Source organism: Neovison vison, chromosome 2 (genome assembly GCF_020171115.1).
Source record: "Neovison vison isolate M4711 chromosome 2, ASM_NN_V1, whole genome shotgun sequence".
In the NCBI taxonomy this organism is placed as follows: domain Eukaryota; kingdom Metazoa; phylum Chordata; class Mammalia; order Carnivora; family Mustelidae; genus Neogale; species Neogale vison.
Window position 1 is genome coordinate 208,124,212 of NC_058092.1, and position 24,403 is coordinate 208,148,614.

Sequence of the window (24,403 nt, forward strand, 5' to 3'; positions counted from 1 at the left end):
AAAACCTAACATCCAGACTCTTAGTAATGAATCTGCAAGTGAAAAGTAATCTGAATCGAAGGGACTTTCATCACTGACAGTGATGGGTCAGTAATGCCGTCTCTGTATATGTATACTCTGCAATTTGTAAAGTAAGTGCTATTAACAATTCCCATTCATTTTAAACACTTGCTGCACTTGCACTGTTCACCTGGAGAAGTAGACTTTTTAAAGTCACTTAGGGTACATACTCATTTCCATCTTTACTGGAAAAAAAAAAAAGGCAGTGCTTACAAATTAAATTGGTTTAAAATCCTTCCAAAAAAATCCTGGGAGTCTTGAATTATTTGCTATTCTACAACAACGTATCAGAGCTAAAAGGTACTCCAGCCAGGATCTTGCTAAAATTTCAGCTCATTCTGGGTAGTGGGCTTTAAGCACAATAGTTGAGGAAGAAAGGAGTTCAGGGTAAATGTCTAGTGTTTAAGTTCTGGCAGGCTTCACTTGGGGAAAATTGGTCCTGAGTTGGTAGGGGATAAAAAACAAGTAGAAATGATGATCCACATGATTTCATAGGAGTTTCAATTTCATTCTGCCTCTGAATGACTGAAAAACCTTACAAAACAACTTCTGTGGTTTATGCCACTTTGATTTCTCTCTCTTACTTTTATTATAGCCCAGAGTGACGAAGGTAGGACAGAAGTGAAGAAAAAATTTCTCCCTATCACACCTTCCGCCACCCGGGGAGTAAGAGCCAGTCATCCAGTTGTTTCAACCGGATGATAATCCCACCCTTCAGATGTTCCCAACCACGATGAACCATTCATCTTGGACGCTATTCCTCAGGATATGGGCACTGATTAGGTTGTTTTGGCAAGTCTTCCACAGTATTATCTTTTAGTACTTTAAAAGACTCAGTCAAGTAGTCCCATTTAAGGACTCTAAGGTCTCTGCAAGGAACATCATGGCTTCAGAGGAAATGGCATTTTGGAAAAGCATCATTAAGTCTTTAAATAATTAAGAAGCAGTTAGAACAACAGAGTAGGGACACACATTCTAGGAAGTTCCCACTATACAAACGGACTGTGTTCTCGACATTTGTGTGCATTGGTTGTGGGGTGCTCAGACCATGGTTTCCAGTAGAAACAGTGTTCCTCTACCAGGCTATCCACAGAGCCAACCTAATGTATGCTGGGACTTAAATACTGTCCTTTTTTAACAAAAATGGAATTATTTGCAATAACAGATTCAGTAAAACAAATGGATCACATAAGATTGTTTCAGATCTTTCTCTAAATGTTAATATTTCAGATGAAACTAATGTTAGTTATTTGGCAAAGGAGGAATGGCCAGAAATGTGTGGATTCCGAGAGGGCTTTGCAAAGTCAATGGCACAGACTATCGTACATAACTTAAAGCTGACAGCTTTTGCTTTCCCTGATGAAAGGATAGCACTATTATTACATATACTAATCATGGTCTTTGTTTGTTTGGCAGAGAGGGGAGGGGACCACACAATTCAATGTGTGAGTTAATTGAGCAAGTTTTAGGGCAAAGAGAAGGGTTAAGATACTGTTCAATATTTGAGTGTGGAGAAGGTTGCCTGAAGTAGACTTCTTTGATGTCTGAATGGTGAATAGGAAAAAGGGAGAGAACCGAGAAATAATGGTATGCACCACACAGCTCTGGGGAGAGAAGACAGTGCCAACTGCCCATCAGACACTTCCCTCTACACTGGTCACTAGGTGGCGCTGTTCATTTAGAACAGCTCAGGGGCTACACGTGCCCTCCCCGCCCACGTCTAGCAGAAGAGGAGGCAGCAGGAAAACAACCACCAGCAGGAAGTTTGTAGGTCAGGGGCTCCTAAACCAGAAGGCGCCTCAAATTTCTATCAGAGCTCAGCCTCACTGAATCAAACTAGCATTTCCAAGGCACCCGCTTCATTTGTCTTTGTCTTCATCTTAATGAAAAATATACACCGTGGAATTTAACACTTAACTATAAAAACCCCTGTCTGCAAATAAAACTATCATTCCAAACCGCAGTGATTCCCATGCTGGTTTCAAGGTTTCAATGGTTAAAGTTTCACATGAACATCTAACAAAATGTCTTATCTTTATACACTGACTTCTTCCACCTGTAAATTCTTTTTTTTTTTTTTTACAGCTGTAATAAGACTTTAATGCAACGAGAGGTTTAAAGTCAGTTTCTAGTCCTCTCCAGTGGAAAAATGAACTCAGCTCTCCCTTCTGTGTGATACACCTTTGGGGGCAGGGCTAAGAAAATCCTCCTGTCAGTGCCAAAAATCAGTTTGTGCCAAGGCCACCCTTGGCACATCACAGGGAAATTCTAGCAAATACAGCGTTCAGCCCAACTCCCATTTCAAGTTTTGGGAAATACTACACCAACTCCTAGAAATCGTTCTCCCAAGCCACCTGTAACAGGGATCCACTCATGGATCACATCTACATACAGAGGCTCTCTGGGGCACTGCCATTGCCTATGTACTTAAATCTTTTTAAAGCGGTAACAAGCTGCCCCTCTCTGTGTGTAATGCATTTTCCTGCTTATTTTCAGTTTGCCATAAAGACCCTGGTTAAGTAATTGAACCAATGGCCCAAATAATGCCATCTACAAGGCGTGGGATATTTGTTTCTAATGCAATGATTTAGTCTTGTTTCTCTATTATTTTTTCTGGCAAGAAATAATTCCAGGGCTCACTGCTTTCTTGGTGAAGTAAAGTGAGGGAAAGCTTACAGGTTGTAGGGAGAAGAGACAATCCCACAACTGCCCACTGAAATCGCTGCTCCCCACCTCCTGCATTCCTTCCAAATATATCTGATTGTTTAGCAGCAACAATGCATCAACAGCATTATTTAAAAAGGCGTCTAGAACCACTGAAGCTATTAAACTTACCGGTTTCCCAAACTCCAATTCCGAAAAGAATTTATACCAAGGTTCATTCTTTAAATCTATCTCTTCTGGGCTTATATCCCGACTCTATAGGGGTTGGTGATAGGGAAATGGAAGAGAGAGAAGGATAACATTATGCAGAGATTACATAGGAACAGGCCAGTAGAGATGCAGTGGTTTCCGGGGATACACAGCAACTGTGTCCAACAGCAGCAATCATCCATTTTACGGACATCAGCAAAAACAAGGAGCTACAACAGGTAAGAGAGGATGGGTTCATAAAAATGGAGAAACGGAGGCAGGAGCAGTGAGTGAATCACTCTCAGCCCTGAGGCAGAAGGCACGTGGGCCACGGAGGGGGAGCTCTGCGCCACACTGCAGCCTTCCACGACAGATCGGAATTTGGGCATATTCCTCAATAACCGTACTGGGGGGGGGGGATGGTAAGAGAAAGCCCGTACTTCCTCTTTATAAAGAACTGTTAGTGAGGAACAAATAACCTGGTGAGCACACCAAACACTTAGCCATCTATGCCGTATGAGTAGAGTAAATCACTTTTATGGGCTAGTATGGTTTTAGTACTTATTTGCAAAGCTGCCTTAAGGATCTTCAAAATAAATGTAAATACCAACACTTTAAAAAAGCCACATGGTTAATACTGCATCTTTAATGGCACATGAGTAGGTGAGAAATCATGTCCCATACACAGTACAGTGAGAGATGGTGTAAGTAAAAAACAGAGGACACAAGTGCAAAAAACATTTTAAACGAGCATCTATGGGGGAGGAATACAGACAGAATATACTTTGTGTTTTCACAAATAAATGTTAAAGAAGTGGGAAAAATAAAATGAGGGAGAAGTGGAACAAGACAGACAACAGAACAGGGGGGAGAAAACTTCTGGGTTATGTTGCAAAAATAAGTCAGATATCTCAACTTCATACAACTCTAAGAGGCAGTTCACACAGACTGACCATTTCATATCGAGCCAGAACTTTATACAGTCTTAACACCTCACTCTGTGGAATAGCATGTGTTTCTGGAGAGGTTTGGCTGGAAAATGAATGCCTGGAAAGCATATCAGGTTGCCCCTTCAAACACTGGACATGCAAGTTCAGAGCAGGCAAAAGCATGAGGGGCTCATGGTATCATGAAATTCGTCTACATAGATATATTTCAAAATACCTTGGCAGTCACTACATGAGAGAGAGATGGTGATTTTTCGGACAACAATATGAAATAGAAAAGGTCTATTTTGTACCGAGACTGAAAACAGTATCTAAGAAATGTTACTTCCTCAGGGCAACGACATGGAGAGGAAACGGCAAAGTCCCGTGGCCACGTTTTCCAAGCCACGGCGTCACAGAGCAGCTTCTTGGGGACACGTTTCTCTCTACATTCTGTTCACAGACCTTTTGCCGTTTGTAGGAATGGCTTTCCACTTTCTTTGGGACCCTGACCCATCCCTTCTTCTAAAATCCTTCAAAGGGTCTTCACTGTTATTTCTACTTTTGTTTTAAAAGGAGGAAGATACGGCAGAGAAATTTAACTGAAATGCACTAAATAAAAGTGAGCGGGACTCCGAGGGAGATGTCTACTGAAACAGAGTCTGCTCTCTTGCATCCAGATTAAAACCTCCCCCAGCTGTCTTTAGGGACCTAGGGGCCTAAATCTCAAAGGAGAAGGTGGGCTCCTTCTCACCAGATTCTGAAAGGGTGTACAATAAGGAATTCCAAATGGGATCTTAATTTATTCAGTGAAATGAGGCACAAGCCCTAGGACACTATTCCGAAGGGACAGTTCAGACCCTGGGAGATGCTAGATCCCCATATGATGGGAGTTTCGTGAAACCCATTTCATGTTGATTATTTTTGAACACTATTTATAACCGCTCCATGGGAATAGGCTACGTTTTTGTTGTTGTTGTTTTAAATAAAATGTACCAACTCTTTCAGGAAATAGCCTGAATGTCTTGGTACTCAGTCCTGAAAGAATCAGCCCATTTTATTGCCAAAGGTTGCTTGCAGATTGCTTTTCCCGTGAAGGCTAACACCATGTGGAGAACAGAGTCGGGAGGCGTGTCAACTGCTGAGGCCCAGAGCGGCCGCCTGGAGAGTGTGTGAAAGCGGTAGCAGCACACGGCACGAATGCCTGGATGTGATTCTGCCATTTATAACTTGGAGGCAGATCCGATTATGGAACAGACAAATAGGAAATGTCCTTCCAGACGCAGAGCGGGCTCTTGTCCTGGCAGGGAGGGCAGATTCCACAACGCCAGGCTGAGTTCTCTGCTACCGTGGGCTCTTTTCCCCAGCTCGGCCAAATCCTGGGAAAAGGCAGGTGACCTGCCAGAAGAATGCCTCATTCTCCTCAAGGATCGTCTTGCTTCTTGGATGGGAGCCAGAGACTGGCTTCAATTTTGAACTAAACAATCTGAATGTGGTACGTTCGTTTGCACAAACTTCGATGACGTTCATGTAGTTCTCTTGGACATTTTACCGCACCTGGCCCTCTCATTGGATATTTCGGGGAGTCTGCAATCTTCCTCAGGACTCACTTCAATACTCAGGACTTTGGTAATGTTGGCAGGCCAAGCAATACTTCTGTTTTACAGATGAAAACACTAAGGCTCTGAAAAGTTAAAGGACTTGTCCCAAGAGAGCTGAAGGCAGAGTCAGGATTTGAACTCAGATCTTCCAATTCCCAGTCCAGTGCTCTGTCCAGTATATAACATCCCCCTTCTCATAATCCTGAGAAGAAGGCAGACCCTCTGTGTGTTGGCAGAGGACCCAAAGCTAAAATAGGGGGAAGTGACAAACTTAAAAAGCCAGGAAGGAACTCAAAGTGACCGTGTACTGGGAAGAAACCCCCTTGTTTTATATACCTGAATCTGTACCCTGTATCTGTAGTTACTATCTTAATGTTTGTCCTTCCCAATATGCTCCTGTGGGATCAGCAGGGAACCCAACCTCTAACCCAGGCTTGGCACCTAAAAGTGAGTCTATATATATCTGTTGAATTGAGCTAAAGTTCTGGAAGGGACTTTGGAGGAAAGTAAAAGGGACAAAGCCTGAAAGAGGCCATTTCTGACAAAGCAGGGCCTGACCACTAGATCTCTAATCCCGAGGTGGGAGAACAAGATGATGGGCTCAGACTAGGATGACCGGGGGCTCGGGAGTTATGAAGACCATCACAGGAGTCTGCCACACGGCTGGAGACGTCAGGCAGTAAGCCTGTCGTGGGGGATTCTGAAGGCTGCACAGGGTTTCCTCTGCTTGCGATGGTTTGGGTTTGCCCCAGGGATAAGACAAGCTCTTCAGAAGCCCTTACAGTCTACTACCAACCTTCCTGCAAACAACAGGCACGTGTGCCTGTGAGGTCAACATTGAAGTTGGCAGGTTGAAGTGGACAGGAACAAATTGGAAAAACAAAACATTTTTCCCCTCGAAAGGAGTTGTGCACTTCCAAGAGCAAATTTAGATTCTATATCGGTCACTAGTTAGCATACTTATCCAGAGTTAACAAGGCAAAAGTGTGTGTGTGCATGTGGTGGTTGGGGCGGGGGTGGGAGGTGTCCTCAAATTCTGGCAAACCGGATATTGGATGCCAAAAGGCAAGAGACACGGACACATTCCAACTTTTCTGTTCATGTGGCAAAACAGAAGGGGGAAAAAAAAAATCAAAAAAGAAAGGACTAATTCAACTACTGGGAAGAGTAGACTGTGAAACGCAGACCTGGCTGAAATTTCTAAAAAAAAAAAAAGAAGAACAGCGCTGAAGAGCGAAGGCACTGAATTACGTGGCTGGCCACTGAATTACGTGGCTGGCCACAGTGCTCCTCCGTGGCCCGCTTGGGGCCTTCTCCTCCTGTCACTGGGCTGGCCCAGGGGCCTGAACACCATAGGCACGGTTGCCACAACTGTCCAGAGGCCCCCAATGGGCACCTCTATCACTTTCCATGGGTTGTAACCATTGTGGTATCAACAGGAAAAACAAAACTATGTCTTTTTTTTCTTTTTCTTTTTTTTTTTAAATGCTGAATAGTGGTCAAATTACTGGGAACCAAGGAAAGGAGGGGGAAATCAAAGAAAGGGGCAAGCCCTTCATTAAAGCAAAGACCACCCAGGAATAACACTATCGCCCAAACAAAAGCACCCAAAGGGCAATGGAGTCTCTGAAGTCATAGAAGTGTGTGGATCCGTGACAGTGTGTCCCTGACTTGTTATCAGGAATGTTCCCAAAGCACATGACTGTCTCTCTGGGCACACCTGCGCGTGGAAGGTAACTTCGGTGCGTGTGATCTTCTAACAGGGAGAGAACCCCCAGGGCAGGGTGCAGACAGAGACAAAGTTCTTGGCTCCTTTCTCAACTTTTTGCTTAAAATAACTGTGGTGCACAGTAAATGCTAAAGAATGACAACTCTAAAGCATTTCTGTGAACTGTTGACCTTTCTTCCTAATTAAAATTACTTTCTCCCTTTGAGCTTTTAAAGATGTCACATTTTTATTTTAGTAAAAGTCAAATCAATTATTACTTAAAACATGTAGAGCAGAAGAGGTGGAGGGAAAATAACTTGAACCTGACTTTCAGAGGCCTACTTAATCTCTCTCAGTGTGGTTACCGCATTTTAATAAAAACCGATCCCCAGCGTGACAATCCATCCTGCTGGCACAGCTGGAGGGCTGCAATATTTATAGAGCTTTGGAGAATCCCTGTAACCATGATCAGAATTCTGAACCAGCTATCCCAACGAAGGGTGAATAAAAGGGAGCGTGGGTGGCAGATAAGAAACTAATCAGTTTGTAAAAATTCTTTCCTGTTTCACAGAAGAAGCTGCTTTTCCAGGGTGGTCTTCAATGCTCAGGTAGGCCCTTTCCCCCACTCAAAATTGCTTGGTGATGTGAACACATATAGAGAATTAGAAACCAGACTGAATAGGAAATGCGTCCTCCATAGTGCACTTGTCAGCAAAGGAAGATCTACAAGACATATTCTAACAGGGTCTGGGTCTTTCTTCCCAAGTCACAATATCATATTAATTATTTAGCAATTTTTTATGATGTACTCATAACTTCTACAAAATGTATGCATGTTCAAATAAGAGTCACCTATTAAAAAATAATCTGAGTCTAGTCCAGGTTAGTAATAAGCCTGATAAATTAACAGTTAGACATTTTTAAAAAGACAGGAGCAAAATCAATCTTTACATTAGTAGAACATTTTAAATTAGTTCAAATCATGCACAAAAAGAACAACAAAACACAATACGGCTTCTTCCAAAGCAGACTCTCAGGACTTATTTTATCAACACCTGCAGAAATGAAAAGGGTAAAAATACTTCATTTCTTCATTTGTCTTCAAAACATAGCAAAAGTCTGTCTCAGGGGGAAGAGAATGTAATCCAAGCGCCCAAGGCATCCGGATTAAAGAACACAGCAGGGGAGACAAAAGAACTTTAATATACACATTACCATCTTTTCGTTGGTCAGAACAGAAGACTTGCCCGGCTGGTAGTCGTAAATGCTTTTGGGCTCTGCGCGGTATTTCCTTGTATCCACTTTCTTATCTGGGGGCTCCCAGTCGTTTCTGGAGGAAAAAAAAATCCTATTAGAGCTATTTTCATGAAAACTGGCATCCGACAGGGTCTGACTTTGGCTGACTACAGTCTAATCAAGGAGTTTTTGTATCTGAAGCATGAAATCGGTCTCTGTGCGAAGCATTTAGTGGCGCTGGTTTCCTTCTCAAAATAACCAGTTACATCTCTGCGTTGGCTTCACAAGAGGGCTTGAGGCGTCCCCGGCTCAAAGCTGGGCACCAACCGTGCAGAGAATGAGGAGAAGGTTGGGAAGCGGCAGCGGCAAAGCCTGCTCTCTTCTCGGGCTCATCATTCCTGGAACGTGCTTGTTCTTCCCACTCCCACTAGTGTGGTGGGAGAGAACGAAGGTCCCAGAGCTCATCAGCTGTGGTTCCAGTCCCTGCTACTGCACTCACTAGCTGGTGAGCTGAGCCAAGCACCTCACCCATGGCTACTTTGGTTTCCTCATCTGAAAAATGGGAATAGCGAAGGGATTAAATGAGACAGTGCATGCAAATCACTTGGCAGAGCAGCAGGCCCACCGTGTAAGCACTGAATAAATGTGATTTGCGACTGATAACCACGTTCGTCCCTAATCCACACCCTGCCCCAGATACCTAACCTGAGCCAGCAATGGGTTCTAGAGGATACATGAACCCTTGGAAGTTGCTGACACTTTTTTTTTTTTTTAAGATTTTATTTATTTATTTGTCAGAAAGAGAGAGCACAAGCAGGCAAAGTGGCAGGCAGAGGCAGAGAGAGAAGCAGGCTCCCCACTGAGTAAGGAGCCCTATGTGGGACTCGATCCCAGGACCCAGGGATCATGACCTGAGCTGAAGGCAGTAGCTTAACCAACTGAGCCACCCAGGCATCCCTGCTGACACCTTTTTAAGGCACGGACAGTATTGCATTTTGCACTGTGAGTATAATTCCCTTTTCCCCCGCAAAGTTATCAGCTTCTCAAAGGCAGGGACCGTGGTTTGTATATGCTTCCATCCCCCCACAGCATCTGGTTCAATCCACGCACAGAATGAACCCAGCAGATGTTTGATGAATGCACCTGAGTGTGTACCCGCAAGGACTTAAGGGTATATACCCAGCCTTCCTTTCAAATTAATTATCAAAATCCTCAGGCAGATGCTGTCATGTATGTGTGGGACTCAGCCACTCATTTGTCTGTGAAGATGGAAAAGTTACGGAGGTGTGAAACGGAGTGTGTACGTAGAGGGGAAAAAATTCTGCAGTGTGCGCAGAGCCTTGTTGGGAAGTGGTGAAAGAGGGAACCCGGAGATGCGTGGGACACCCCTCCAGATGGCATACAAAGGTTGCTCCGTCGGGAATAAGAACTCAGTGAAGAAAAACTGGTCATTCAGCACAGCCACGAGGAGATGATCGACACCATCATCAGAACCACTTCAAGCCTTATCTTTCCACGATAAGCATCAAAAGGCGTGGCTTTGGGGTGCCCGGGCAGCTCAGTGAGTTAGGCGTCCATGGGACTCTTGATTTCGGCTCGGGTCATGATCTGAGGATGGTTTTTGAGCTCAAGCCCCATATCGGGCTCTGTGCTCAGCGTAGAGTCGGCCTGAGATTCTCTCCCGCTCTGCCCCTCCCCCACTCACTCATGAGAGTGTGCCTGCACACACACATGTGTGTTCTCTTTCTCTCTCTCTCTCTCAAATATATAAAGTCTTCAAAAAACATAAGTGGCGTCATTTTAAAATTATATTCTCTGGTATGGACCTGTCAGAATGCACAAAGAGTATGAAAACACATGACAAATTTTACAGTTAAGATTCCTCTTAGTCATGATAATTACAGCCAGTGTTCATTAAGCCCATATGGGGAGCCAGAAACTACTGGAAACGTTAGATGCATTACCTTGTTTTATCCTTGCAGCATCCCTATGAATGTAAAATGCAACCCCATTTAACAGATGAGGACACTGAGACTCAGAATAAGTCACAGGGATTCAAAATCAGGTTTGCACGACTCTTGCCTCTACAGCTGCCTGGCCCAGCAGAGACAGGACACTTCCCTGGTAGCTTGGGGATGGAAGCCCTAACCCTCAGAGCTGATTGTGGGTGGGAGGCACTTACCTCTCTGGGCTTGATTTTAGTGAGGAAGAGCGGGCTGGGAGGGGAAGCGTGGCCGACCTCTTAACCACCTTCTCGCCGTCGATGTAGCTCATCTCACTTTTTGAGCGAGGCACAGAAAGGGGAGATTTTGCTGGAGAAGAAAAGTGGGTACGAAAGACTTGCAAAAACTGAGGAAAATCAAAGACAGGAAGATGTCTTTCCTCACCCACCACCCTCTGTTCCTCCCCCGCAAGCAGAAAATTCTACATCACTTACTGTCTTCAGAAAAGGAGTACCGAGGTGAGTACAGATCTGAATCATCATCTAGTGAACAAAACAAAACATAATCAGGAGCAAGCCGGCTAAGGTAAGAAAACCAGGTGACATGTCCCCCCACTTGCCCCGTTCTGCGCCGGTGTCCGGCCACACCGGAAGCCCAACAGAGAGACGGCCCAGGGCCGGAAGCTACACACCCCCAGACCCCATCTGAGAGCCCACCCAACCAAACAGGGCCGGCCAACCTGCAGGCCGGAAGGTCCACTCGTGACACCTGGGGGTTGACTGCCACCTGACGCTAAGGAAGCATGGGGACAAATAGCCTCCTCAAGACAACTTCCACGAGCAAATCGAGAACACAGGGTCCCCAGCCTGGACAGGAAAGAGGGGCAGAGAGAGGTCCCTGAATGTCTCCGGTCTAGCCTGCTGAGTTCCCCAGAGTCTGCCGGTCCCACTACTGGATGGGCCGAGGGAGGCCCGGGAGACGGCTTCAGCAGCCCACCACGGCTGGGACCTGTTCTACCTGGGGCAGTTCCATGCACAATACCATTGACCAAAGGGGCTGCAGCTAAGGAAACAGGCTGAGAGGGACCTTCTGGTCCCTTGCTTTGATTCCACCTCAGCCTAGTTCCTCAAGCAGCTTGCTTTCCTCATGACACAGCACATGCTGGCAGGGCTGCCCTGCGAGGGTCCTCAGAGGGTCAGGGTCTGAACAGTGATTCCAGAATGGACCGAACTCACACGGTCTTGTAGGACTGCTCTGCAAGGGTGAGACACTCGCCCCTCAACAGAGAACCCCAGGACACGGACATTTGCAGAACCAAGACCAGAGCTGAGCCCCTCGCCGAAGCAGCCGCCCTGAACTCAAAACGAGAGCCCACGGACATTTACTGAAACGGATTTTTCAAACACGAGCCAAAGAACCCACTGTCACATGTTGGCTAAGTGTTAATCAAGTCCTGTTTCTCTGCACATCTAAGTCTTAGAGCAGGAAAGGCTGGGGTATTTTGTGAAGTAGAAATAAAACGAACACTGCTATTATTTTCAGTATTATTCAAAGACGACTTCTCTGGCAGCCCCTCTTTTAAAAAGCATTTTATTTATTTATTTGACGGAGAGGCGCGCACAAGCAGGGGGAATGGCAGAGGGAGAAGGAAAAGCAGACTCCCTGCTGAGCAGGGAACTTGATGTGGGACTCGATCCCGGGACCTTGGGATCATGACCTGAGATGAAGGCAGCCACTCAACAGACTGAGCCACCCAGGTGCCTCCTGGAGCCCTTCTCGTTCCAGCCTCTCCTCTTTTCATCTGCCCCAGGTCTCCTCCCAGCCCAAATAAAGGAAAGGCATCAGGTACCAAGTTATCTTTCCCTCCCTTCCTCCATCCACTCAAGGATAAGAACTAGTTGTTACCAAAGTTGAACAAGACTTGCCCTGCTATACATGAAATGTGCAAGCTGATTTACGTTAACTTTTGAAAATAGGGCGGAAGAGGTAAAATGAGATCCAGAAATGTATTTTTGGAGTACCGTTCTGAAGAATTTTGTCTTGCCTGTTTTTGTTTTTTAACAGAACTTCTGATTACCCTGCTAAAAATGCCATGATGTCAAAGAAAGCAAAAAATCAGCTCTGACTGCAGAGATCTGAAAAACACTGGCTGCCAAATGAGAAATTAGCTTACTTAGGAACCAATGTATGTACCACTTAAAATCTAGCCTCGCATTTTAGCTCAAAACCCTGTATCTCTGAATCATGGACTGACAGCCTAACAGTAGACGGTGAGGAAGATCAGGGTTAGTTTGTAACTATTACCTGGTTCTTGGGGTAAGAAGCAACGTTTTCATGAGGGACACATGGCATTTAAATATTCAAAAAACGTTTAAAGTCCATGTTCTTGAAACAATTTTTTCTTCCCAGAGCCTCCTTACATAGAAATCTGGAAGATTCGTTAGAAGGAAATGAGAAATAGTTCTTATAAGATGGAAAAAAAAATAGAACAGCTTGGGGAGTTAAATAATTTATGTATTTTGAAAAGTAGGAGGAGAAAAAAATGGGGGAGAAGGCAATAGACATCAGAATGACTGAACACTCTTAAAGCCATTTCTTATTTGTTAGAGGTGGAGAAAGCAGTGTCACCCGGCTAAGCCAACGGAGGGCAGGAGCTCCTCTAGGGAAGCAAGCTTTTCGTTTCTCTGTGTCCGTGGGACCGAGTCCAACATGTGGATTTCAGCTCACCTTCGAAGACAGCAGACTGAAGTTCCACAGATTCGACCAAACACGAGGAATCCGGGCAGGTCCCAGGGGACATAAAATTTACTTTAATTGATGTTTGTCTTAGAAATCTAACATAAGGGGCACCTGGGTGGCTCAGTGGGTTAAGCCTGTCTTTGGCTCAGGTCATGATCTCACAGTCCTGGGATCGAGCCTCACATCGGGCTCCCTGATCAGCAGGGTGCCTCTCTGCCTACTTGGGATCCCTCTCTCTGTCAAATAAATACTAAAAAAAAAAAAAAAAAAAAGAAAGAAAGAAAAGAAATCTAACATAAGAAAATTCTACCTCTGCTTGTGAATAAAAACAAGAGCAGCTCCCATTAAGTGCCAAATAGTGGCTGCTAATTTACTAACCTCATCTCACTCAACCATCACGAAAACTGGAGGTAAGGACATCTCTCATCTCACAGACAAGAAAAGGAGGCCCGGGGAGGTTTAGAGAATTTGCCCTTAGCCACACAGTGAGAGAAAGACAAAGCAGGAATAGACTCAAGGTCTTTCTGACTCCACTTCCCTGTGACAGGAATCAGGGCTTTGTTCTGCTCCTCACCCCGGCCTCATCTACCCAATCCTGGGAAAAACTGTGGCTCTTCTGGTATAATTTTTATTATGGAAGAGGCAGGAGAGGCTGTTGTTTTGAAATTCCAGTCACGCACTATGGTGTTGGCCAGACTGACTTCTAGACCTTGAAGCCTTTGCTATCTTTCTGCATCACCCCCTCCTTCTTGATGCTTAAGCAAATTTTCTTTCTTTTCCTTGTAAAGATTGTATGTATGTATGTATGTACGTATGTATTTATCGATTTGCCAGAAAGAGAGCGAGAGAGCAATAGAGAGAGAGCACAAGCGGGGGCAGGGAGGAGACAGAGGGAGAAAGTTAAGAGTTAAGCAGGCTCCCCACGCAACAGGGACCCAGACACAGCTCGATCCCAATCATGACCTGAGTCAAAGGCAGACGCTTAACAACTACGCCACCTAGGCGGCCCTTATGCAAGTTTTCTGAGTTACCGACTTCTAGTTCTTTGCTGGTTTCTAGAGACAGTGGGTAAAACTGAGTCACTCTTGCTACGTCATCTACTTGCTGTTCCTCTAGTTCCCTTCTCCTGGCAGGCCAAGCCCACGCTGGGGTAGATGGATATGAAGTTAAAAATACCGATGAATGGGAAAACTGGGCACCAGGATCACCCTTCTGCGTTTCTGCACACTGGAGTTAGCCAAACGGAGTGTACGTTTTTAAGCACAGTTAAGAGGCAGTAAATGAAATGTTTTTTCAAGCCGTTTGTGAGCACAGGCATTGTCTGTGTCTGAAATCCTGCCATTACAGTTTCTCCAAGGGTTCTTAAAGCGGCGCCTTAGGGGGCTCAGCTGAGCTGGGATCTTGTGATTGCCGCTCCTGGTGGAGCCACATGCTGAGAGTGCCCCTCTGAGCCTTGGCAGCGACACCCAGAACTTCCGGTGCCAGCGACTTCCAGGAAGCCCTTAGGCTCAGCAGCATTTACTCAGGGTGAACAATCCACTTCTGGAACCCAAAGGCCCCTGCTGGGCTCTGAATTTTACACACAAGTGACTGTCCTCTAGGCTTTGGCAGTCTATCCTCGGAGGCTCGATTTGGGGACGGCTACTCTCCTAAAACTGCCGGGAAGCACTTAATTTCTTTTTAAACCACAGCAACTTTAAATGAACTTCTAAAAAAGGCTTTTCCTGGACTTGGGGGTTTCTTTCTTGAGAATTTATAACAATCTTAAAAACACTGGAACAAGTGCTGGTCGAGAATGATTATTTTATAAAAAAAAAAAAGTGACTAAAATGAGATGCACAAAAACCAGTATTTACACAATCACTTGCCTTTATCAATTAAATTTTAATTTTATACATTTCTTAGGCATTTAAACTTAAGATTATTTTTGTAACATCAGGGGCTCATTTTTGACACAATCTTTTTCTACCGTTCGAATTAATTCCTTCTGCTTCGTTCCATACACTTTGGAAGACAAAAGACAAAGGGGTCAAGATAGATACACTCACCCCACAAATAAAAATAGCCAAAGAAAAAGACATACGCAGAAGTGGGGACAAAGTCTGGGTGGGATCGGAGAGAAGAATCAGCAAAAGGAGAAATGGGACAAGGGTGGTCAGGATTAGTCCAAAGAGCCCAGGGAGAAATTCCCAAAGCTGCTTCGGTTCAGTTAAAGGCAAATTTTAAGGGATTAGGAAGAAGAAAAAAAAGACCAACAAAGGGTACAGAGTAGCTATAGAAAACAAACAGGAAAAGGGAAAAAAAAAAAGAACTGAAGGAGAAGAGAATGAGACAGAGAAGGAAAGAAGTAAGAGGAAGACGTGCGGAGGACCCGAGGGCTGGAACGAGACTCACCGTCCTCATCTCCAGCGGCATTCCCAGCCCGTGGAGGAGGTGGAGAGGGAGTAACTGGAGCTCTCGGCTATCCTGCGGTCCAGTCTAAGGCTGCACTGGCCGGGCGGAACCCTCCTGCCTGGCTGTCCTCAGGAGAGCAAAGGTGACCGGCCCCGCCAGCTCGGCCCCGCCTCCCCTGGGCAGCGCGAGCTGGAGCGGGGGGCAGGAGGCACACATTGCCCAGCCAGGCAGCTTCACAATAGATCTATTTGCTTGAACTCCAGCAAGGTAAGGCTATTCTTAGAAATTCTGTAAGGCCAGTGGAGGATTACTTTAACTCAAATACAGACGTGCCTGGGAGAAACTGGCCTCCTAAATCTTTGTCCTGGCGCATCCTCATCTAGGAATGAGGAGAAAGGTCCATGAGACAGACCACTGTGGCATGGTATGTCACCACACCCTGGGGACGCATTGAGACACTTCACCAGGAGGGGGCAGTGGTCACTGTCAGCCGGACAGTGGAGGAAGCAGCATCCAAAAGCAAGAGGGAAAGCTGGTCTCTGGGACGTCCCCCTTTGGCTGATAGGACAGCCCTCTGCCCTGACATGGCCTGAAGTATTCTAACAGGCCATGCACCGTGGAGTAACACACCAGAGACTTGGTTTTGTGCTGATGTGGAGGCATCATTTGAAAAGCTTGGCCGTTTTGTGGACACAAAGCCCGTCAAGAGAGCCAACATCATTTGGGCATGTTCAGAGTAGGAAGGCTGGTTCTTTTGAACCCGCAGCCCCCCTCAAATTCTATATCTGAATTCCCTGGATTGCACTGGAGAGTAGCTTCTCCTTGGAGGGTGGAAAGGGCGGTCCCCTCCATTCTGGTGGCTCTCAGTACTGGCGTCAAATCACTTGGGGACATTTCTTAACTACACGTTCTCCCCCCCCACCCCAGACACCATCCTGGGAGACGCTGGCGCCTGGGCTTAGGGGTCAGAGAGGGTCAGCCGAGAACACAGAGTGCAGCAGGAGAGGGAAAGGAATCAGCAGTGCTGTAGAACAGAGTAGGAAGGGCCCTAGAGATCCGCATTGAAAACCTGGTCCTGCTACTGCTGGGTGATCTTGCACAGATTACTTAGCCTTCCCGAGTCTTCCAACCTTCACTGATGAAATGAGGACTTATCATTTCATCCCCACGGGGATGAAGCAAGCTAATAGCTGTCATGCATTTAGCACGTGAGGCTGTGTATCCAGTAAGGGCTCAATAAATGGTGGTCGCGGCAGGCACAGTTGTGGTTATGCTGTTGTTGTTGTTATTATTATTATTGATAGCATTACGCCTGTGAGCTGCTGAGGTCCGAGCCACCACACGGCTGTTTCCTAAAGTGGGAGGCAGGGGCGAGGCTGCAGCGGCATGTCTGAGGCCTTTCCTCCACAGCCTGCCCCCTCTCGCTTCCTCCCCAGGAGGAAACCACGGGCAGGGGGTCTGAAGACCCACCTAGCAACCCCTCGACATCCGGGTGTGGCAGTGGGTGGGGCTGGCTCCGGTCACTTCAACAGCCCCTTCTCCCCGCCCCCCACCCCCAACTTTCTTTCTTTCTTTCTTTTTTTTTTTTTAAGATTTTTATTTATTTATTTGATAGACAGAGAGAGATGACAAGTAGGCAGAGAGGCAGGCAGAGAGAGAGGGGGAAGCAGGCTCCCCACTGAGCAGAAAGCCCGATGTGGGGCTTGATCCCAGGACCCTGAGATCATGACCTGAGCTGAAGGCAGAGGCTTAAACCACTGAGCCACCCAGGCGCCCCCACCCCCATCTTTCTGATCAGACATCACAGAGGCTACAGAAGGACATCTCTCTGCCTGCAGGAGAGAGAACGGAATGGAATTCACAGACAAGCAGCTCTGGGTCACAGAGGAAGGAATGATGGAGAGGGGAGGGTGGGTCAAGTGAAGGTTAGAAAAAAAAAAGAAAGTAAAACTCATTTGCTTAACCTTACTTAAAGTTATTCCCAAAAGGTTTCTGGGAAGTTATTTTTGATAAGCTTTCTAGGGACCGGGGTACATAGTGAAGTTTCAAGAAGTCAATCTCCTGAATTCATTCTGCTCTTGCTCGGGTCCCTAGCCCCCCAGTCTCTCCCAACTACCTCAGGAAACAAAGAGCAAACTGCTCCTGTCCCACAGCCTGGTCTCAAAGATCACAAAAGGAGTAGAGTAGAAGGGACTGCTCCCTGTTGGGAGTTTACAGGTTTCTTTTCAAGTACATTTTAAACTTCACGGATTAAGGTGTGATAACTCTATTTATCTTCTGAAAGTCTGGACAAGTTTGCTTTTTCTTTATAGTTGGAGAGCGGGGGAAATGTTGTTACGCCGGCATACACAAACTTTCCTGGAGTCTTTTACTAGTCAGGAGAATCAGCTTTCAGACACTTAGAAATATCTTCTTTTATACTGGATAAACAACTAGGATTTCAGACAGAGACAGAGGCAGCGGCCCTTAGGCTAGGCTGTGATAGGTTTATTGCCAACAATTCTAGTTTTAAATTCTGAGGACAAGCGAAACCAAAAAACCTGCAGCAACGACGTTCTCCTTGCAGAGGACAGACCCTGGAATGGCAGCTCACATTTCTCAGTAAAATGGGCTATTTTTTAATGCTCATTAAATCCTATGGGTAGAACCCTGGCTAGGTGCTAATTTGTCCTCAACACCTTTCTTTGAAAGGCGTAAATATTTCCCACATTAAGAAGGGTGTGCAGAGCCCAGGGCCACCTGTCAGGAACACAGAGCTGAAGGCGACCTACCAAAGCTTACAGATGTCACAACCACAAGCCAGAGAATCTCTGATTACTTAAAAAAAAAAAAGAAAAAGAAAAAGAAAAAAAAGGAAACAAAAAACCCCAATTCTTTAATGTGATCTAGCTCAAACATCTTCATTTGTAAAAAGCCTTCAAGTGATTGAATATATGTGTGGTCTATGTCTGGCTCAGTCATCTTTATCAGGAGCAGGGGCAATGAAATCCACCCTATTTTTAAAATCTTTCCAGGGAAGAAGACTTCTTAGACACTTGTGGTAAAGCCTAATCATCTTGGTTATTATTAATCTTTTATGTTCAACCTAATTTTCCCCCCTTTTTAATCCTTCACAATTTCATCCTCTTTGGTCTTTCAAAACAAGAAATATTAAGGTCTGCTTCCTACATTATAGGTGACAAGTTACCATATCATCCCTTACTGTTTCTGCCTCAAGGCCAAATAACCCCAATTCCCTCTAGTGCCTGACTTGACCTGTAGCAAAAAGCTGACGTCATTGTTAGCCAGGGTGCTAGGTGTGGCAGCTGAGGACCGTGGCAGCTGTGCGTGTGGCCACGAAACCCGTCTTCAGACCAACAGCCAGCCTGACCGTGGAAGTTGCTGGCACTGCCTGCGGCAGGCCTATGGCACTCTTCTGGACTCACGTAGTCTCTGTGTTTGTCCACAGGACTCCTCCAGGTAGCCTTCCACTGCCTATGGGACACTACGCCTTCAGGCTTGCCATGCACTTGTCATCTTCCCCAAAAGGGAGCCCAGAAGGAGGGTGCTGGGACCTCAAGTCCAAATGAAGCACCAATTGAAAATCGCATTTAGTCAAAATCACCCTAAAAACAGAACAAAACTGTCTCCCTCTCTTGGCTCAGTCAATTGTTTCTTAAGCAATGCTTCTGGCTAGAATCTGCACTCCAGGATAAAAAGACTAGCTTATCGCACAGCAAATAGATTCTTGTTGGAAGTGAGGAGGTCACTGGTTGTGATGAAATCATCAGCATCGAGCTGCAAGCCTGGGTTTGTTTGGGAGACTTTTTTTTCTTCCAAATCAGGCATGAAATAGTTGGAAACCACGGATGAGCACATCAAAGGGAGAACAAAAATGGAATCCGGTATTTTAACTAAAACAGGCATTCTTCTGTATGTGAGAGGTAATCAGTGAGAGTTTGGTGAATGAGTGAACGCACGACCTAACCCATGACCAAAAGGGCTGTGGAGGATAGTCTGTTGAGCTAATGAGAGCAGAGAAATACTGAGGGGGCACGATAGGGCTGCATCTCTAAGAAAGAATTATGGTACCATGGTCCAAAGCCTCGCTCATCAACATTCTCAGGTATATACTGAGGATCTCCTTCGCACCAGCAAGCTTTCCTCTGGCCTTCTGAACACATGCCCTTGCAGCTGCCCCCACTCTGGACATGGTGCGAGGAAGGGGCCTTGTCTAACTCACTGCTGGATGTGCACCTTTGAGAACACGGGACATGTCTTATCCACGGCACTATTTTCAGTTCCAAGGACAATGTGTTGTTACTAACGCTCAGTATTAATCAAATCAGTCAAGAGAGATCAACATCTCATCCTAGAAGAGCATTTAATGGAACTTCCTCTTGTATGCCCCTTTTCACATCCCTCTTTCTACGTCACTCACCCAAAGGTCAGAAAATCCCTGGGATGAGGGTAATTCTAAGGATGGTGTCTTTTTTTTTTTTTTTTTTTAAGATTTTATTTATTTGTCAGAGAGAGAGAGAGAGCAAGCACAGGCAGGCAGAATGGCAGGCAGAGGCAGAGGGAGAAGCAGGCTCCCTGCTGAGCAAGGAGCCCGATGTGGGACTCGATCCCAGGATGCTGGGATCATGACCTGAGCCGAAGGCAGCTGCTTAACCAACTGAGCCACCCAGGCGTCCCTAAGAATGGTGTCTTTAACTTACCTTTAAAACCTTTTTGGACACCTAGACTTTTTGCTCTTAGATACGTGTGTGGCAATCCTTCCCAGCAGGTCCAAATTCCTAGCCAGCAATTTCATGAAACATTTTCTAACGTGGCCAAAACCCTTATTTTCAAGGGACATCATCTCCCACCATGAAGGAATCTCTTACCTGGACACCCCTTTGGGAATTCCCTACCAAGGAGATACACCCTGAAAATCTATGACAAGAGGGGCCCAGTGATGGGCTGTAGCACATATGGGAACTGGGTGACTTCTGTTGTTGGCAGCATGATGACTGGCTCCCCATGTCACTGCTAAGCCACCAGCACCATGTGACCACCCCAAATACTGGCCCCAGAGCCCCACATGTTCAAAGCATTATAACTAAGCTACATTGGTTACCCCATTGATCATGGAAACTCCAAGGGAACAGGATTAAAATCCATCCAGACAGACTCGGGTCATATAGGCAGCAAGGAGTGAGACTAAACCAACAAAACACAAGGTTGGGGGAAGCAAACGATTGGGAGACAGCCCGTTAGCCACCAGAAAAAAACCCAAGGTGAAGAAGAAAGTAACAGCACCAGCACAAAGAGAGGCACGTGAGTTTCCTTTAATTACCTTCTGATTTAGGACTAGGAGTAGATGCTGGAAACTGGTAGGTAGGAGTGTAAGGATTGTCCTCTGTAGCAGAGAAAAGCAGTGGATTTTGAAACTACCCACCATGAAGTGGAGGAGCTCACAAATCCCGCAACTGACTCTTTTGAATGATTACCTACTTTAGTGTTATTAAAGCACACGGCATCACACTGAACACAAGATTAATGAATTAGGAAGGCCTTAGTCATTTTAATATAGCACATCATGCAAATAAGTGAAATAAAATTTTCACCAACCAAAAAGGACTATAAAAACAAAATCTAAAAGCCAAATCTTATTCGTAGAATGGAACTATAAGAATTAATTTAAGGCTAGGACAACAGATACACTGTCTAAGTTTATGGTACCTTCAGAATTTTGCTGGATTTCAGGAAGTTCAGGGAATTGGTACGTAGGGAAATAAGGGTTTTCTTCAGGAGTGTCTGGCAGAGGAACAGGTTTGGGAGAGAGAATAGAGGAAGATACAAACGGAGAGAATGAACGAATAGGGATCTGCACACAGTTAAGGCTCCTTGAATTCTGGAACATACTATGCTTCAGTAGTGATATGAAATAAATTCAAATTGCTTTTAAAAAATCCAGTCCTTTTGCCTGAATTACTGAGACACATCTAAAGGGACAATATCGTTTTTCCTCTTGGACAAAGAATTACATATACACAGGCTCTAGTAAGCAAAAAGGATTTAGCACAAAGCTTCAAGTTTCCAAACAAGTGGATTCTTAAATTTTTGCACATCTCTGCCTACCATTAGGGCAGCTGGTTTCATTTAGAAACTGTAATTTGGGTTTAGTTAATCCCTCCCAAGAGAGAAGTGATGTTGCCCGTGGGACAGAGTAACAGACTGTTCACATATGCTCCTGTGGCTTGGCATTTGGGCTGCAAAAGCCAGGACTCAAGGTGAAAGAGACACAGAGTGCTGGGGGAGCTGGACACTGGCTTGAGGAAATGACCAAGAGAATGGACATCACCCAGTCAGAGACCCGGCCTTTGGCGTCCCTGCCATGACTGAGCTCATCCACCCAACCACAGTGGATTTGCTCTTGGTTTAGAAACACTAACCACTGAACATCTCGGTATTCTGAAAGAGTTGGAAGAGAGGCACAGCCAGGCTCATTGTGAACACTGTAGGAGCTCAGCACCAGTGAAGTTAGCGGACATCTGCAGCTAATCAGAGAGATCGGTTACTTGCGGCTTAGGCCGACACCAACCAGAACGCTTTCCTTTTGCCTTCACGTGTCCTCTGTGCCAGGCGGCCAGACTGGATTTGGCCCCAGGGAACAACAGGATGCACTGCCCCTGGGAGGAGTGGTGCCCTTCCCACGGGGCAGCTGCATCCCTGCCCACCAGCTGACGGGCAGCGCAGGCGGATGGGAGCTGCTGGGGTCATGAGCTGCCCGAGCACCGGCCTGGGGTTTTCCCACCATGCGGGATCACCTGCTGACAAGCGCAGCGGAACCCTGATCCCGAAGCGCTTCTCTTCGAGCCTGAGCGGGCTTTGCTGTGTCAGCTCTTGACTGGCTCCCAGGGCTACCTGCCAAGTGCTGGTTCCCAGCTGGGGAAGATTATTTTTCATTTTAATACCACCTTACAGGTGCACCATGCATGCTACTTCCTAAGGCAGAATTTGCTCTCATCTGGACCCTGCGACATCCCTTGGAGGAAGGGAAGAGGGCTGAATGTGGAGAGGTAGGTGACTGGCCCAGTGCTTAGGGGACTGAAGCCAGGTCAGACCAGTTCTTTCTACTCCCAGTTCAGTGCCTTCTCAACTTGCTCTGCCCACAAGGCAGTCATGGGCTGACAAGTCATGGATGGGGGAGCTGCACCTAAAGCCGGAAGCAGGTGGGAATCAGAGCTGCTCACATCCCCAGGCAGGCAGACGCTGGAGCATAGGCGGAGTACTGGGCTCAACCTGCTACATCCCACAACATCTGGGAGGGAGGACTTGAGAGCTGACCTCAAAGCCCACATGTGAGGAAGAGCACAAGCGGTCCCTCCCTGCTCTCAAGTCTGCAGGCATATGGCTGGGCTCAGGCAGGGTGCTCAGTGATTTGAGCACAGGGCCCAGCCTTCTGACATCCTAGCAAAGCAAGTTTAAATCCTCACCACAACAGTCAACGTATGAACACAGCATAGCTTCTACAAATGAAAATCAGTACCTCTGTTTAGTTTGTGGATCTGTTTAAACATGGTCTTGTACCAGTCTTTGGATCTCTCGGTGTTCTAGAGAAAAACAAAGGCAAAGAGTAAAATAAAACGGAAAGGTTAGCACATTTCAGAACTTCTATGATCATGAAATCACAGCTTCTGAAAGTGACAATATCTGAAGCCAAAACTTACGTTACTCTATACATCATGGTGACCCCACATTAAAGTCGTTATTAAAAATGCAAAACAGAAAAATAAAATTAATAAAAAAATAAAATAAATAAAAATAAAAATGCAAAACATCTGAGAAACAGCGGCCAAACCAAGGGGTGCCTGGGTGGCTCAGTTGGTTGAACATCCGGCTCTTGATTTTGGCTCAGATCATGATCTCGGGGTCATGAGATCGAGTCCCGTGTTGGGCTCCACACTCAGCTTCTCTCCTTTTCCCTCTGCCCCTTCCCCCGCTCAAACACACCCTCTAAAATAAAATAAATAAAATCTTAAAAAAAAAATAGCCAGACCAAGAGATTCAGACCTGAATCTACAAAGTAATAATTGGCCAAAAAAGGATGCAGATTTTGAAAAAAATAAATGAAGATCCACTTGAAGTGTGTTCATTCATATGATTTCATTTTTTAGAGAGACAACTAAGCAGAAGGAAAGCCTCCTAGAAACATGAGGCAAAGAATATCTGCATGCCCCCACCCATATCAGCTTTTTCTGCAGAAGCACAGTCGCCTTGAAGAGGGCCAGAGAGTTTCACCTTCATCCCAAAGCTAAGCTGTTTTTGTTTTAAGAGCAAAATAAAACAAGGATGGGTAGAGATGGGTGATTAGATCATGCATTTTCACTCTCACTTTAGAGATGAGGAACAAAGTCAAAATGATGCCCAAGGTCACAGAGCTGGCGTGGGGGCAAGTGGGAAGGCCACCTCACGTGACGGTTAGGGGTGTGGGTTTGGGAGTCAGAGTGTGTGGTGTGGGTTTGGCAGGTTGTGCCATTCTGGGTAAGGACTGTAATCATCTTGAGTCCCTGCTTCCTTATCTATGAAGCGGGAATTCTATCTGCATTCACCTTGCAGAGTGAATGCTGAGATCGCGCAGTCCGCGGGCGGCGGTGGCAATGACCGTCCAGCACAACTCCCTTCCTGCGAATGACTGTTCTTATATGCTTAGTTACTTAGGACCAGACAACAGTTCTTCCAAGGCTCAGCCCATGGTTGTTTCTACTCCTCCTCCAAAGGGACACCAGAAACGGTCCACTCATTACATGGAGACCATAGAGAGATACACTGTAGCTAGTGTTCTGAGGAGTTACTGGAACAAAAGGGGGTTCACCCTAATCCACTTTCAAAGGCAGGCTCCCCTTGAATTCCAGGGGGCCTGCAGGAGGCTGCCGCGCCTGTGCAGAGGGGGACTACTGGGCAGCTGAACCCATT

At 45.9% G+C, this 24,403-nt stretch overlaps 1 protein-coding gene across 50 annotated transcripts in view; it reads right to left on the reverse strand.

Annotated features, from left to right (window-relative positions):
- SORBS1 (sorbin and SH3 domain containing 1) overlaps nucleotides 1–24,403 on the reverse strand; it is a 227,514-nt gene that overhangs the window by 53,378 nt on the left and 149,733 nt on the right. For 26 of the 50 annotated variants that reach the window (XM_044240147.1, XM_044240197.1, XM_044240168.1 and 23 more), the window contains 7 exons: nucleotides 22,977–23,040; nucleotides 21,167–21,241; nucleotides 20,781–20,843; nucleotides 10,822–10,869; nucleotides 10,567–10,696; nucleotides 8,364–8,478; nucleotides 2,896–2,979 (listed from right to left, as the gene is read on the reverse strand). In XM_044240147.1, the coding sequence (XP_044096082.1) occupies nucleotides 2,896–2,979; nucleotides 8,364–8,478; nucleotides 10,567–10,696; nucleotides 10,822–10,869; nucleotides 20,781–20,843; nucleotides 21,167–21,241; nucleotides 22,977–23,040 (579 nt within the window). The remainder of the gene's footprint in view (nucleotides 1–2,895; nucleotides 2,980–8,363; nucleotides 8,479–10,566; nucleotides 10,697–10,821; nucleotides 10,870–20,780; nucleotides 20,844–21,166; nucleotides 21,242–22,976; nucleotides 23,041–24,403) is intronic. The other 24 variants (XM_044240193.1, XM_044240195.1, XM_044240192.1 and 21 more) reach the window with 4 other exon arrangements.